The 16,521-nt window shown below is 58.4% G+C and overlaps 1 protein-coding gene across 1 annotated transcript in view; it reads right to left on the bottom strand.

The window, feature by feature from the left end:
* The window catches only part of PRRC2A (proline rich coiled-coil 2A), a 43,468-nt gene that overhangs the window by 11,427 nt on the left and 15,520 nt on the right, over positions 1–16,521 (bottom strand). The window contains exons 9-17 of the mRNA XM_075324790.1: positions 15,907–16,046; positions 14,739–14,823; positions 14,047–14,272; positions 13,663–13,942; positions 12,729–12,958; positions 12,334–12,640; positions 12,036–12,237; positions 10,000–11,940; positions 9,714–9,928 (exon numbers count right to left, since the gene is read on the bottom strand). Coding sequence (XP_075180905.1) covers positions 9,714–9,928; positions 10,000–11,940; positions 12,036–12,237; positions 12,334–12,640; positions 12,729–12,958; positions 13,663–13,942; positions 14,047–14,272; positions 14,739–14,823; positions 15,907–16,046 — 3,626 coding nt within the window. The remainder of the gene's footprint in view (positions 1–9,713; positions 9,929–9,999; positions 11,941–12,035; positions 12,238–12,333; positions 12,641–12,728; positions 12,959–13,662; positions 13,943–14,046; positions 14,273–14,738; positions 14,824–15,906; positions 16,047–16,521) is intronic.

A 16,521-nucleotide genomic window follows, 5' to 3' on the forward strand; every position in this document is an offset into this window, starting at 1 on the left:
CTGAAAGACGCAATCACTTCTCATCGGGGGATGCTGGCGCCCTTGGTATAAGTTGCGGCGCTCCTGCACTCCTCCCCTCCCAGTGTTTGTTGTAACTATGCCGCAGTTTGTGCAATAAATTTGCCATTTCATATCTACCAGTGAGTTGCCGCCATTCCTTCTTTTTTGAAGCTCCATAAGTTGCGGTTTTAGCTACCATATTTTTCAGTTTATAAGACGCACTGGATTATAAGATGCACCCCAAATATAGAGGGAAAAGAAGGGAATTTTGTTTACTTACCGTAAATTCCTTTTCTTCTAGCTCCAATTGGGAGACCCAGACAATTGGGTGTATAGCTACTGCCTCCGGAGGCCACACAAAGTATTACACTAAAAGTGTAAAGCCCCTCCCCTTCTGCCTATACACCCCCCGTGCTCCCACGGGCTCATCAGTTTTGGTGCAAAAGCCCGAAGGAGGAAAAAATTATAAACTGGTTTAAAGTAAATTCAATCCGAAGGAATATCGGAGAACTGAAACCATTTAACATGAACAACATGTGTATACAAAAAACAGGGGCGGGTGCTGGGTCTCCCAATTGGAGCTAGAAGAAAAGGAATTTACGGTAAGTAAACAAAATTCCCTTCTTCTTTGTCGCTCCATTGGGAGACCCAGACAATTGGGACGTCCAAAAGCAGTCCCTGGGTGGGTAAATAATACCTCATAATAGAGCCGTAACGGCTCCGTCCTACAGGTGGGCAACTGCCGCCTGAAGGACTCTCCTACCTAGGCTGGCATCTGCCGAAGCATAGGTATGCACCTGATCGTGTTTCGTGAAAGTGTGCAGGCTCGACCAGGTAGCTGCCTGACACACCTGCTGAGCCGTAGCCTGGTGTCGCAAGGCCCAGGACGCACCCACGGCCCTGGTAGAATGGGCCTTCAGTCCTGAGGGAACCGGAAGCCCCGAGGAACGGTAAGCTTCGAGAATTGGTTCCTTGATCCACCGAGCCAGGGTTGACTTGGAAGCTTGTGTCCCTTTACGCTGGCCAGCGACAAGGACAAAGAGTGCATCCGAGCGGCGCAGGGGCGCCGTACGAGAAATGTAGAGTCTGAGTGCTCTCACCAGATCTAACAAGTGCAAATCCTTTTCGCATTGGTGAACTGGATGAGGACAAAACGAGGGTAAGATGTCCTGATTGAGATGAAAAGGGGATACCACCTTAGGGAGGAATTCCGGAACCGGACGCAGAACCACCTTGTCCTGGTGAAACACCAGGAAAGGGGCTTTGCATGAAAGCGCTGCCAACTCAGACACTCTCCGAAGTGAGGTGACTGCTACTAGAAAAACCACTTTCTGGGAAAGGCGTGCGAGCGAAATATCCCTCATTGGCTCGAACGGTGGTTTCTGAAGAACCATCAGCACCCTGTTCAGATCCCAGGGTTCTAACGGACGCTTGTAAGGAGGGACGATGTGACAAACCCCTTGCAGGAACGTGCGTACCTGTGGGAGTCTGGCCAGGCGCTTCTGAAAAAACACAGAGAGCGCGGAGACTTGTCCCTTAAGGGAGCCGAGCGACAAACCCTTTTCCAATCCGGATTGAAGAAAGGACAGAAAAGTGGGCAAGGCAAATGGCCAGGAAGAGAAACCCTGAGCAGAGCACCACGACAGGAATATTTTCCACGTCCTGTGGTAGATCTTGGCGGACGTTGGTTTCCTAGCCTGTCTCATGGTGGCAATGACCTCTTGAGATAATCCTGAGGACGCTAGGAGCCAGGACTCAATGGCCACACAGTCAGGTTGAGGGCCGCAGAATTCAGATGGAAAAACGGCCCTTGAGACAGCAAGTCTGGTCGGTCTGGCAGTGCCCACGGTTGGCCGACCGTGAGATGCCACAGATCCGGGTACCACGACCTCCTCGGCCAGTCTGGAGCGACGAGGATGACGCGGCGGCAGTCGGCCCTGATCTTGCGTAACACTCTGGGCAACAGTGCCAGCGGAGGAAACACATAAGGGAGCCGAAACTGCGACCAATCCTGAACTAAGGCGCCTGCCGCCAGAGCTCTGTGATCTTGAGATCGAGCCATGAATGTTGGGACCTTGTTGTTGTGCCGTGACGCCATTAGGTCGACGTCCGGCACCCCCCAGCGGCAACAGATCTCCTGAAACACGTCCGGGTGAAGGGACCATTCCCCTGCGTCCATGCCCTGGCGACTGAGAAAGTCTGCTTCCCAGTTTTCTACGCTCGGGATGTGAACTGCGGATATGGTGGGTGCTGTGGCTTCCACCCACAGCAGAATCCGTCGGACTTCCTGGAAGGCTTGCCGACTGCGTGTCCCACCTTGGTGGTTGATGTAAGCCACCGCTGTGGAGTTGTCCGACTGAATTCGGATCTGCTTGCCTTCCAGCCACTGCTGGAACGCTTTTAGGGCAAGATACACTGCCCTGATCTCCAGAACATTGATCTGAAGTGAGGACTCTTGCTGAGTCCACGTACCCTGAGCCCTGTGGTGGAGAAAAACTGCTCCCCACCCTGACAGACTCGCGTCCGTCGTGACCACCGCCCAGGATGGGGGTAGGAAGGATTTCCCCTTCGATAATGAGGTGGGAAGAAGCCACCACCGAAGGGAAGCTTTGGTTGCCTGAGAGAGGGAGACGTTCCTGTCTAGGGACGTCGGCATCCTGTCCCACTTGCGTAGGATGTCCCATTGAAGTGGACGCAGGTGAAACTGCGCGAAAGGGACTGCTTCCATTGCTGCCACCATCTTCCCCAGGAAGTGCATGAGGCGCCTCAAGGGGTGTGACCGACCTTGAAGGAGAGATTGCACCCCTGTCTGTAGTGAACGCTGTTTGTCCAGCGGAAGCTTCACTATCGCTGGAAGAGTAAGAAACTCCATGCCAAGATATGTCAGCGATTGGACCGGTGTCAGATTTGACTTTGGAAAATTGATGATCCACCCGAAACTCTGGAGAATCTCCAGAGTAACGTTGAGGCTGTGTTGGCATGCCTCTTGAGAGGGTGCCTTGACCAGCAGATCGTCTAAGTAAGGTATCACTGAGTGACCCTGAGAGTGGAGGACCGCAACTACTGTAGCCATGACCTTGGTGAAAACCCTTGGGGCTGTCGCCAGGCCGAACGGCAGTGCCGCGAACTGAAGGTGTTCGTCTCCTATGGCGAAGCGCAAGAAGCGCTGATGCTCTGGAGCAATTGGTACGTGGAGAGAAGCATCCTTGATATCGATCGATGCTAGGAAATCTCCTTGGGACATTGAGGCGATGACGGAGCGGAGGGATTCCATCCGGAACCGCCTGGTCCTTACGTGTTTGTTGAGCAGTTTTAGGTCCAAAACAGGACGGAAGGACCCGTCCTTCTTTGGAACCACAAACAGGTTGGAGTAGAAACCGTGACCCTGTTGCTGAAGAGGAACCGGGACCACCACTCCTTCTGCCTTCAGAATGCCCACCGCCTGCAGAAGAGCCTCGGCTCGCTCGGGAGGCGGAGATGTTCTGAAGAATCGAGTCGGAGGACGAGAGCTGAACTCTATCCTGTAACCGTGAGACAAAATGTCTCTCACCCAACGGTCTTTTACTTGTGGCAGCCAGGTGTCGCAAAAGCGGGAGAGCCTGCCACCGACCGAGGATGCGGTGTGAGGAGGCCGTAAGTCATGAGGGAGCCGCCTTAGTAGCGGCACCTCCGGCGGTCTTTTTAGGGCGTGATTTAGACCGCCATGCGTCGGAGTTCCTCTGACCCTTCTGCGGCCTTTTGGACGAGGAGAATTGGGACCTGCCCGCACTCCGAAAGGACCGAAACCTCGACTGTCCCCTCCTCTGTTGGGGTGTTTTTGGTTTGGCCTGGGGTAAGGATGTTTCCTTTCCCTTGGATTGTTTGATGATTTCATCCAATCTCTCACCAAACAAACGGTCGCCAGAAAATGGCAATCCAGTTAAGCACTTTTTTGGAAGCCGAATCTGCCTTCCATTCCCGCAGCCACAAGGCCCTGCGTATTGCCACCGAATTGTCGGCTGCAACCGCCGTACGGCTCGCAGAGTCCAGGACAGCATTAATAGCGTAGGACGCAAATGCCGACGTTTGAGAGGTTATGGACGCCACCTGCGGCGCAGACGTACGTGTGAGTGCGTCAATTTGCGCCTGACCAGCTGAGATAGCTCGGAGTGCCCATACGGCTGGAAAAACGCTTATCTGGACAATCTCGGTGTTTCTGGACTGCCTCTCTGAAGTCAGAGTGGTCCAGAAACATACTCTTTGTACGCTTGGGAAACCTGAAACGGAATTTCTCCTGCTGAGAAGCTGACTCCTCCACTGGAGGAGCTGAGGGAGAAATATCCAACACCTGATTGATGGACGCGATAAGATCATTCACTATGGCGTCCCCATCAGGAGTATCAAGGTTGAGAGCGGCTTCAGGATCAGAATCCTGATCAGCTACCTCCGCTTCATCATACAGAGAGTCCTCTCGCTGAGACCCTGAACATTGTGATGATGTCGAGGGGATTTCATAGCGAGCTTTCTTAGTCGGTCTGGGGCTGCGGTCCGTGTCAGAGACCTCACCCTGGGATCCATGAGACACCCCGGGAGGACATTGTTGTTCCAACTGAGGGGGACCAGGGGGCAATGATTCCACAGTGTCCCTGGCTTGAGATGCCGGCCTGGACTGCAAGGCTTCTAATATCTTAGCCATAGTCTCAGAAAGTCTTTCAGTAAAAACTGCAAACTCCGTCCCTGTCACCTGGACAGTGTTAACAGGTGGTTCTCCCTGGGCCACCCTTAGCAGAGGCTCCGGCTGAGAAAGTGCCACAGGGGCCGAGCATTGCACACAATGAGGGTCAGTGGAACCTGCCGGCAGTATAGCCGTACATGCTGCACAGGCAGCATAGTAAGTCTGTGCCATGGCACCCTTGCTATTTGTGGACGACATGCTGTTGTCTCCTCTGAGCAATACAGGAGGGTATATAGACAAAAATCAACAGTGCACCATACAGTGTAAAGTATAGTCTATAATCATGTAATCTATAAGTACACTTCTGCACTAGTGGGGCCAGCACCACAGGTGCTGCTTACCGCCTGCGCAAAGCGGTTGTGTGGGCACCAGAAATCCTGCCTGGGTCTCCCTGAACTTGTCTCTCCTCTCCAGCGTTAGCAGAGCTGAGAGGAATGGCTGCCAGCGTCCTGAGGAGAGGAGGGAGCCGTGGGCGTGACCCAGAAAAGTGCGGGAACTGGTGCCCCACTGTGCAGAGTGAGGGGGGTGGAGTATGCAAAGCATGCTCCAGCCCTCAGTGCTGCTGTACTGTAGCCATACCCTGTACAGCGTCCCGCCCTTCCCCTGATTGGCAGGGCTGGGGGCGGGAAGAAAACGAGACTAGGCCGCAAAAGCCGGGGACTCGAGTTATAAGCGCGGCCGCCGTATAAGCGCGGTCGGCGCGGAAGTCCCCGGCGCACTAACAGTCCCAGCCGCGCCGCAGTGATAACCATGGCAGCGGCGGTCAGCGCGGCAGTCCCCCTACACGAACACACTCAGCGACGCTGAAGTGTGTAATGGCACAAACGCAGTCAGCGCTGCTGTCCCCGGTGCTCCAGCACACCCAGCAATGCTGGAGTGTTGCTGTGCGCGGTCCCCACGGGGACACAGAGTACCTCAAAGTAACAGGGCCATGTCCCTGAACGATACTCGGCTCCTATCCAGCATGGTCCTCAGGAGCTGTGGATGGAGCACGGTCTCCTGTGCCTGGAGACCGAAAGGATCCCACTTCACCCAGAGCCCTAAGGGGATGGGGAAGGAAAGCAGCATGTGGGCTCCAGCCTCCGTACCCGCAATGGATACCTCAACAACACCGCCGACAAGAGTGGGGTGAGAAGGGAGCATGCTGGGGGCCCTGTTATGGGCCCTCTTTTCTTCCATCCGACATAGTCAGCAGCTGCTGCTGACTAAGCTGTGGAGCTATGCGTGCATGTCTGACCTCCTTCGCACAAAGCATAAAAACTGATGAGCCCGTGGCAGCACGGGGTGTGTATAGGCTGAAGGGGAGGGGCTTTACACTTTTAGTGTAATACTTTGTGTGGCCTCCGGAGGCATAGCTATACACCCAATTGTCTGGGTCTCCCAATAAGGAGCGACAAAGAAAAAGGTAATAAAGATCAGACTTACAATCCAGTAGTGTCTTTACGGGAGCGGGCGGCATTGGTGGAGGAGCAGGGTCACAGGAGGCAGGGGCAGTGGTGGAGGAGCAGGGTCACAGGAGGCAGGGGCAGTGGTGGAGGAGCAGGGTCACAGGGGGCAGGGGCAGTGGTGGAGGAGCAGGGTCACAGGAGGCAGGGGCAGTGGTGGAGGAGCAGGGTCACAGGGGGCAGGGGCAGTGGTGGAGGAGCAGGGTCACAGGGGGCAGGGGCAGTGGTGGAGGAGCAGGGTCACAGGAGGCAGGGGCAGTGGTGGAGGAGCAGGGTCACAGGGGGCAGGGGCAGTGGTGGAGGAGCAGGGTCACAGGGGGCAGGGGCAGTGGTGGAGGAGCAGGGTCACAGGGGGCAGGGGCAGTGGTGGAGGAGCAGGGTCACAGGGGCAGTGGTGGAGGAGCAGGGTCACAGGAGGCAGGGGCAGTGGTGGAGGAGCAGGGTCACAGGAGGCAGGGGCAGTGGTGGAGGAGCAGGGTCACAGGGGGCAGGGGCAGTGGTGGAGGAGCAGGGTCACAGGAGGCAGGGGCAGTGGTGGAGGAGCAGGGTCACAGGAGGCAGGGGCAGTGGTGGAGGAGCAGGGTCACAGGGGGCAGGGGCAGTGGTGGAGGAGCAGGGTCACAGGGGGCAGGGGCAGTGGTGGAGGAGCAGGGTCACAGGGGGCAGGGGCAGTGGTGGAGGAGCAGGGTCACAGGAGGCAGGGGCAGTGGTGGAGGAGCAGGGTCACAGGGGGCAGGGGCAGTGGTGGAGGAGCAGGGTCACAGGGGGCAGGGGCAGTGGTGGAGGAGCAGGGTCACAGGGGGCAGGGGCAGTGGTGGAGGAGCAGGGTCACAGGGGCAGTGGTGGAGGAGCAGGGTCACAGGAGGCAGGGGCAGTGGTGGAGGAGCAGGGTCACAGGAGGCAGGGGCAGTGGTGGAGGAGCAGGGTCACAGGGGGCAGGGGCAGTGGTGGAGGAGCAGGGTCACAGGAGGCAGGGGCAGTGGTGGAGGAGCAGGGTCACAGGAGGCAGGGGCAGTGGTGGAGGAGCAGGGTCACAGGGGGCAGGGGCAGTGGTGGAGGAGCAGGGTCACAGGGGGCAGGGGCAGTGGTGGAGGAGCAGGGTCACAGGAGGCAGGGGCAGTGGTGGAGGAGCAGGGTCACAGGGGGCAGGGGCAGTGGTGGAGGAGCAGGGTCACAGGGGGCAGGGGCAGTGGTGGAGGAGCAGGGTCACAGGGGGCAGGGGCAGTGGTGGAGGAGCAGGGTCACAGGGGCAGTGGTGGAGGAGCAGGGTCACAGGAGGCAGGGGCAGTGGTGGAGGAGCAGGGTCACAGGAGGCAGGGGCAGTGGTGGAGGAGCAGGGTCACAGGGGGCAGGGGCAGTGGTGGAGGAGCAGGGTCACAGGGGGCAGGGGCAGTGGTGGAGGAGCAGGGTCACAGGGGGCAGGGGCAGTGGTGGAGGAGCAGGGTCACAGGGGGCAGGGGCAGTGGTGGAGGAGCAGGGTCACAGGAGGCAGGGGCAGTGGTGGAGGAGCAGGGTCACAGGGGGCAGGGGCAGTGGTGGAGGAGCAGGGTCACAGGGGGCATGGGCAGTGGTGGAGGAGCAGGGTCACAGGGGGCAGGGGCAGTGGTGGAGGAGCAGGGTCACAGGGGCAGTGGTGGAGGAGCAGGGTCACAGGAGGCAGGGGCAGTGGTGGAGGAGCAGGGTCACAGGAGGCAGGGGCAGTGGTGGAGGAGCAGGGTCACAGGGGGCAGGGGCAGTGGTGGAGGAGCAGGGTCACAGGAGGCAGGGGCAGTGGTGGAGGAGCAGGGTCACAGGAGGCAGGGGCAGTGGTGGAGGAGCAGGGTCACAGGGGGCAGGGGCAGTGGTGGAGGAGCAGGGTCACAGGGGGCATGGGCAGTGGTGGAGGAGCAGGGTCACAGGGGGCAGGGGCAGTGGTGGAGGAGCAGGGTCACAGGGGCAGTGGTGGAGGAGCAGGGTCACAGGAGGCAGGGGCAGTGGTGGAGGAGCAGGGTCACAGGAGGCAGGGGCAGTGGTGGAGGAGCAGGGTCACAGGGGGCAGGGGCAGTGGTGGAGGAGCAGGGTCACAGGAGGCAGGGGCAGTGGTGGAGGAGCAGGGTCACAGGAGGCAGGGGCAGTGGTGGAGGAGCAGGGTCACAGGGGGCAGGGGCAGTGGTGGAGGAGCAGGGTCACAGGGGGCAGGGGCAGTGGTGGAGGAGCAGGGTCACAGGGGGCAGGGGCAGTGGTGGAGGAGCAGGGTCACAGGGGGCAGGGGCAGTGGTGGAGGAGCAGGGTCACAGGGGGCAGGGGCAGTGGTGGAGGAGCAGGGTCACAGGAGGCAGGGGCAGTGGTGGAGGAGCAGGGTCACAGGAGGCAGGGGTGGAGGAGCAGGGTCACAGGAGGCAGGGGCAGTGGTGGAGGAGCAGGGTCACAGGAGGCAGGGGCAGTGGTGGAGGAGCAGGGTCACAGGAGGCAGGGGTGGAGGAGCAGGGTCACAGGGGGCAGGGGCAGTGGTGGAGGAGCAGGGTCACAGGAGGCAGGGGCAGTGGTGGAGGAGCAGGGTCACAGGGGGCAGGGGCAGTGGTGGAGGAGCAGGGTCACAGGAGGCAGGGGCAGTGGTGGAGGAGCAGCGTCAAAGGGAGCAGGGTCACACGGGGCAGCAGCAGAGGAGCAGGGTCACAGGGGGCAGTGGTGGAGGAGCAGAGTCACAGGGGGCAGTGGTGGAGGAGCAGGGTCACAGGGCGCAGGGGCAGTGGTGGAATAGGGCGATGCTGCAGGGGCCGGGCTGGAGGTACGGGCTGAGAGGGCTGCGGGCCGAGGGAGCGGCGCCGTGCTGGGGCTGCGGGCCGAGGGAGCGGCGCCGTGCTGGGGCTGCGGACCGAGGGAGCGGCACCGTGCTGGGGCTGCGGGAGCGGCGCCGTGCTGGGACAGAGGGAGCTGTGCCGTGCTAGGGCTGCGGGCGCCATCCTGAAAATGTTGGCTGGTGTAGACTTCAAATAATGACGCCCGGAATCGGCGAGTGTGCAGATGAAGCTCTCGGCTTGAGATATCATCTGTGCACGCGCCGCCTCCGGCCCATTGATCTCCCAGCAGCAGACTTAAGGAAAATGGCGCCCAGAGGTGGCGCGTGCGCAGATGAGATCTTGAGTCAAGCGCTCTATCTGCGCATGTGCCAAGTCCGGGAGCCATTATTTTGAAATCCACACCACCGACATTTTCAGGATGGCGTTTGTAGCCCCAAAGCAAAGCACAATCGGCCTGCAGCCCCAGCACAGCGCAGCCCCAGCACATTGCTGGCGGGTCCAGCACAGTAAAGCGCCCTTGGCCCGCAGCCCCAGCACCGTGCTTGCGGCATTGCCCCTCTTCACCATCCCCGGTAGGCAACATTCAGATCATAACATGCATCCCTCATTTGCTTCCCAAATTTTTGGGAGGAAAAGTGCGTCTTATAATCCGATGATTGCCCACAGCGGCAGACACTTCTGCTCAGGGCAGACAGGGACATCGCTGCCTCCTCGGTGATCACCGCTCTCGTTCCCTGAAGGCATCTATCAGACATAATAAAAAGCCGCACTAACCTGTCCTCGGCTGACAGCGGCCACTGGGAAGTTCCACGTTTTGCTTCACGGCGATGGCTTTGCCGTGGATCTGCTGCCCGAGGTCACTGAGCGCCTGGTGGATTCCTGCCGGATCACTGTGGATCACTCGGTCCACACGATACACGGTGTTGGTGTTGGGAGGTGGATGAGACAGATGGACAGATGACGGAGGACGGTCGTCATTGATCCGGCCACTGGGATAGGAAAGGATTTGTAAAGCACTGGGATAATGCGCAGCTCCCCCAGAAAATAAATGTGCACTCACCCCCTATTCCTCGGAGACGGCCAGCTTCTCTTCTCTCCAGATTTGCCGCCTCCGCCTCCCCCCCGCCCCGATCTCGGACCCCCGGGATGCATGGGTCGTCGGTTTTGTCTCTCCATGACAGGCCTCTGGCTGGAGAAGCTTCTCTTGGACAGATCTTTTCTTTGGTCTCGTCCCACCGTGGGAGCAGCCGGGCCGACCACTAATCCTCCGTTTTGGACGGGAACGTCGCCCTTCTCCTTTTTCTCGGTGAAGTCGCTGCTTTCCGACGCGGTCTCCCATTCTTCGTTCGCCTGGTCAGAGTTGGCGTTGCAAGGCTCGGGCGATTTGTGCCCTCGTCTGGGTGGTACGGGGCGGTCCTCCTCCGGCGGTGCGGAGCGTGGGTGTTGATCCTGGATGGTAGATATCTGCGGCTGGGGCAGAGGCGGCGGACCTGAGCCATTCCCAGCCCGGGCAGCGTTCTCTCTCTCCTGCTTCAGTCTTCGGAAGCGCGGCGGTTTGTCCTGCTGCTGCGATCGTCCGTGCCGGCGTCTCCGGGGCGGCGGAGGGATTCTCTCGTCGTTGAGCATTGGTGGGCTCATGGGCATTATCACCTTTTCGCTTTTCCTTTCAGGCTTGGTAAGATGAGCTGGTGGATGGGCAGCCGGACCTTGAGAAATAATGGGCTGCTGCCTCGGGAGCGGACTCCAGTTCACCGGTACGCTCGACGAGCTTCCCCTCCCCCTTCTGGAGGGGACTCCCCTAGGTGTAAAAATACGGCCCCCTCTCGCAGAGTCCCGGCCTTTGTCTTGGTGTCGGGGATTAATAGTAGAGGGTTCAGTGTGCTGCGGATGTAAGGAAAGTCCATTCCTTCCTGGCTCTTTTTCAGAAATCACCGGCTCAGTTTCACTCCCGGTCTCGGACCCCCGTTGCCGTCTTCTCTTGGGAACTTCTTCGTACTCTGAGCCCTCGCTTCTCGTTTCACTGGTGTTACGTTCCCGTTCGATGGCGTTTGGAAGGGGCTTACTCATCGCATCCACCTCGTCTCTGTAGAACGGGCTCTCTCTCCGGTAGCCACCGCGAAACTCACGACTTCGGCCTCTGCCGCCTCGTCCGCGCCCGCTGTACGCCCCGCGAAAGCCTCGCCCTCTGGCAAAGTATTCCCCTCGTCCGCGGCCACGGGCTGACGGCAGAAGGGCGGGGGAGCCCCGTGGGTTGCTGATGATGGTTTCCTTTCTTCTACGAGGAGACCCTGCCTCTCCCTCTCTAGCAGGATGAATCGTCTGTCTCGGCTTCGGGGGCTCGGGTGCAGTCAGCGGGGTCTGATTTGTTTTACCCTCTTGCTGCTCCCGGGCGGTAGGTTCGTCTTTTCTAACGCACCTCTTGATAGGACCTGCGCGCCGGTGGCCGGCTGTCTGAGGCAGAGCTCCGCTTGTAAATATGGGATCTGGCTCCTGTCTCCGGCTTCCGCCTCCGGGTCTGGGACCCCAGCGCGTTTCAGTCTTGGACTCCCGACGAGGTGGTCTGTGATACTCGTTCCTGCCGCTCTGTCTTTCAGGCCTGGTCTCCTCTTTGACCATCACTTTTCGGTCCTCCTTGTGCCGTCCGCTATTGATTTCCGCTTTGGAAGTGGCAGAGTCTGGTTGGGTCGGGGGAGCGGGAGGAGCGGCTGCCTCTCTGCGGAGTAGGGTGGTTTCATCATCCGCCCGCCGAGATGGTGCTGACGGAGCAGACGGAGGAGGCGGTGGCTGAGCGGGAGGCGGCTCTGGACGTCTTTGCTCAATAGGTGGAGGGGGCTGCGACTGCTGTGGAGGCGCGTGGTTGCGCTGCTGGTGCCACGAGCGGTGTTCATCCACTGGATATCGATGCCCAACCGCATTTTCTTGGTAAGTAGTAAAATTGCCCAAGTAAGGTGCAGGCTGAGAGGGCTGTGGAGCGTGTGCACGAACCGGCGGGGTTTCACTCCTGTGCAGTAATAGAAAAAAAAAGTGTCGTCATCTAATGGACATAATGTATAAGAAACAGGACCAAACTGTGGGCAGGAGACTGGCGCTACTGACCGCAGGTCCCGGTCCTCCTCCTCGGAGCTCGGCCGTAGAGGAGACGCCATGGGCCGAGCCTCCGCAGGGTTGTACATCTCTCCCCCCCAGATCAGTTTGGAGTCTGCTGGTGGCGTTCCCCGCTCTCTCATCAGTGCCCCATGGCGCTCGTATCCATCCGACCCCGAGCCACCGCTGTCCGACCGCTCCCGGGACATCAGTCCTACGGAGAACACAAAATGTTTCAGAATATTTTAAACACAACGCGAGAGCGACTAACGTGAACAAACGACACACGGCTGACACCGCAAGGACCTACCTGTGGGGTGCACGCCGGCCGCGGGGGGGTAGTAATCCATGGGACGCCCCTGCATGATGCGTGGATCGATGAACGGTGGAACCATCACCCAACGGGGATCATAGCTGACGTGAGGGGGCGGCAGAGCGGCCGGGGGTGGTTGTGGGGCCGGTACAGGAGTGGTCCGTCCCACCATGGACCCACCGCCATACAGAGCCTTCTGAGGTGGCTGAGCTGTAGGTGCTGCCAGAGCCTGAGAAGGTGGCGGACCACCCGGAGACGGAGGGGTGGGCTCTCTGTTCTGTTGCCACTGCTTCATTAGCTGCACCTACATCCAAATAATGAAAAAAAGGTAAGAAAAAAAATAAAATAAATAAATGAACCCCACTTCCTATCCAGACCGGTGCAGATCTCACCTGCTGCTGACGCTGGAAACGCGGGGGCAAGCTTTTCTGAAACTTGCTATATCCTCCCTGGGAGGGTCCCGTAGTTTGCGGCCGGCTCACAGCGGGCACGGGCTCCAGTTTGGGCTCCGGTCTGGGAGGCGGGCTTGGCTCTCCCTTCACCTGGGGAACTTCAGGAGAAGCCTGCGGTGGAGGTACGGGGGGCTGTGGAGGGGCTTCGGCAGGTGGAGCCGGTTCCACTGCTGCAGAGATGAAACATGAGGCACTGTAACATCATATACCATATTTTTTGGATTATAAGACGCACTTTTCCTCCCAAAAACTTGGGAGGAAAATCAAGGGTGCATCGTAAAATCTGAATATGGCTTACCGGGCGTCTGTCTGTGCGGCAACCGGGTGCGTTCGGGTGCCTGTTGGCTGCCTCTCTGTCCTGGAGGGCGGCTGCCTCTGTGCGTGCTTCGGGAGGGTGGCTGTGCGGCAGGTGTCCCAGTGTGTCTGCAGTCCCAGTTTGAAATGATGGCGCCGAGAGTCAGCGCATGCGCATATGGAGCCCTTGGACGAGAGCTCTATCTGCACATGCGCCGCTCCAGGCGCCGTCATTTGAAACGGGACCGCAGACAGACTGGGACACTCACCACACCGGCCTGCTCCCCCACACATCCGCTGCCTCCACGGACTTGCCGCGACTGCCACCACGGACCCGCCACGGCTGCCAGCACAACCTCTGCCTCCCGTGACCCCGCTTCACCACCACTGCTGACACCCTCCGGTAAGACAACACTGGAGTATAAGACGGACCCCATTATTATTTTACCTTTTTTTTTTAGCTCTAAATTTGGGGTGCGTCTTATAATCCAGTGCGTCTTATAAAACGAAACATACGGTATATATATTATTCATGATCATACAGCGCGGACAGTGTAGATCACCGCACACAGTATCTTACCAGGGGAATTGGCTGGAGGGTCCGTCCCCTCGCTCCGCGTAGTGGCCGCCGGTTGCTCGGCCTCTTCAGGGGCGGGCCGGCGCTTCATATCCAGACGCTTCAGCTTCTCCGCACAGGCAGCCCTCCTCTCCTCCTCCATCCTGCGTTCCTCCTCCTCTCTCCTTCTCCTCGCTCGCTCCACGGCTTGGGAGATTTCAGAGGATGATTGTTTCCTGCGCTGACGCCAGGCCTCGTCCTCATCCTCCATAGGGGCAGCAGCTGGGGGCGGCGCTGGCTTTTCCTGGACAAAGGGAAGTGTTAGCAGCTATTCATGGTGCCGCTCTGGTATCTAAGTTGTGACAGGTCCCAGTTTTTGACGCGTCCAGGTTGCACCTTATCCCTCACCTTGTTTTCCGGAGTGGCTCCCCGCTGGGTGGTCGGTGCCCTCTGGGGCGCTGCAGCGCTGGCGGTAGGGGCCTGCAGGGGGGGCTCGGACGCACGAGGCGCCTCCGGCCACGCTGCCTTCACTTGCGGAGGCTTCTCTTCCGTAGGGGAGACCTTCTTTGATTCGGGGGCCTCGGACGCATTCTGAGGAACGGCCAACTTCTCTGTGCTAAGAGCCTGATGCTCCCTGCTAACAGAACGGACGGAAGGTGGGTGACAGAACGGACGGATGGTGGGTGACAGAACGGACGGATGGTGGGTGACAGAACGGACGGATGGTGGGTGACAGAACGGACGGATGGTGGGTGACAGAACGGACGGATGGGGGGTGACAGAACGGACGGATGGGGGGTGACAGAACGGACGGATGGGGGGTGACAGAACGGACGGATGGGGGGTGACAGAACGGACGGATGGTGGGTGACAGAACGGACGGATGGTGGGTGACAGAACGGACGGATGGTGGGTGACCCTCCGGACACGGGGGGAGAGAAGACTAAAGGAAGATTTTTGTGTACTCACTGTAAAATCTTTTTCTCTGAGCCTTCATTGGGGGACACAGGACCGTGCTATGTCCCCCAATAAGGCGAGAGAGAAAAGCGCCAAACTACCGCCTTACAGGACCCCTTCACTAATGACGTGGACAAGCTCACCTTTTTTCTTCGCTGTCTGTGTCCTTCCCGTCCTCATCATCGCTGAACTTCAGTTTTTCTGTGTAGTCCACCTCCTCGTGTGCTCCTGGGGGTAAAGTAAATAAATTATTTGTGATCGACGGTGATGAGAGCGAGGCGATGAAGAAATGATAACGGCAACGTGCAGACGGAATAAGGGAGTGAAGTGGTTTTGTGCTACGGCCTTTCGGGTTTCTCTTCTGGACAGTGCGAGACCCCATCCACGGAGCGCAGCAGCGGAGGGAAGAGGACGCAGCCAGAACCAGCTGTGCCCCCTTTATTCTCGGGATTGGTAAGGCTATGTGCCCACGGGAGTTCACACCTGCAGATATATCCGTAGGTACGGCCGCAGGTTTCTCGCAGCTGATCCCTGGAATCCGCAGCTATACGTAGCTGTGGGATTCTAGCGAAATATCTGCGGTAAACCTGCGGACATTCATGCGACTTACCTGCGGAAATCCCCCCCTCTATCTCCATAGTGGAGGGCCGGGATTTCCGCAGATATTTTCGCATGAATAATTGACATGCGGTTATGTGCGGCTGCGGGACATCCGCACATACCGCAGCCCTGCGACGTCCCTGTGACCGGCGAACCGCCTCCTTTCTAAGGGGGCGGTTCCTTCAGCGTCACAGCAGCGTCACTGATCCTCCGCCCAATAGAAGCAGAGGGGCGGAGATGAGTGGGACGTAACATCCCGCCCACCTTCTTCCGTCCACATTGCGGGCGGGAGGCAGGTAAGGAGAGCTTCCTCGTTCCTACGGTGTCACACGTACCGATGTCTGCTGCCGCAGGGACGACGAACAACATCGTTACTGCTGCAGCATCGATATTAGAGAATGGACCCCCATGTCACCGATGAGCGATTTTGCACGTTTTTGCAACGATGCAAAAATCGCTCAAAGGTGTCACACGCAACGGCATCGCTAAAGAAACCGGATGTGCGTCACAAATTCCGTGAACCCAACGAGTTCGCTTGAGCGATGTCGCAGCGTGTAAAGCGGCCTTAAAGGGCCCAGTCAGACCCCACCGATCAGAAAGTGAATGCATGTCCTACTAATCTACCATATTAGAAGAGTCCTAATCCACTGCGGCAAACCATGAGGGTGGTCATCACGCAAGCCCCCCACAACCACGGACAGACGCAATTACCTGCCCATCCATCATCCGCCTCTTGATCTAGTTCATCAAACTCTTTCAGATCGTCTTGCTTAAGGATGGACGGGCGACTCACAGGCTCGGACATCCGAGGAGCGCTCTGGGAGGCGCGCGGAGGAGCCAGACGTGGGAACCTAAAATTGAAAGAAGGAAGAAGGGAATTTTGTTACTTACCGTAAATTCCTTTTCTTCTAGCTCTTATTGGGAGACCCAGACGATTGGGGTATAGCACTGCCTCCGGAGGCCACACAAAGCACTACACTAAAAAGTGCAAGGCCCCTCCCCCTCTGGCTATACCCCCCCGTGACATCACGGGTTCTCCAGTTTTAGTGCCAAAGCAAGAAGGGGGAAAGCCAATAACTGGTTTAAACAAATTAACTCCGAGTAACATCGGAGAACTGAAAAACCGTTCAACATGAACAACATGTGTACCCGCAAACAACAAAAAAATCCCGAAGGACAACAGGGCGGGTGCTGGGTCTCCCAATAAGAGCTAGAAGAAAAGGAATTTACGGTAAGTAACAAAATTCCCTTCTTCTTCAGCGCTCTATTGGGAGACCCAGACGATTGGGACGTCCAAAAGCTGTCCCTGGGTGGGTAAAGAAATAC

Source organism: Anomaloglossus baeobatrachus, chromosome 9, assembly GCF_048569485.1.
Source record: "Anomaloglossus baeobatrachus isolate aAnoBae1 chromosome 9, aAnoBae1.hap1, whole genome shotgun sequence".
NCBI lineage: Eukaryota > Metazoa > Chordata > Amphibia > Anura > Aromobatidae > Anomaloglossus > Anomaloglossus baeobatrachus.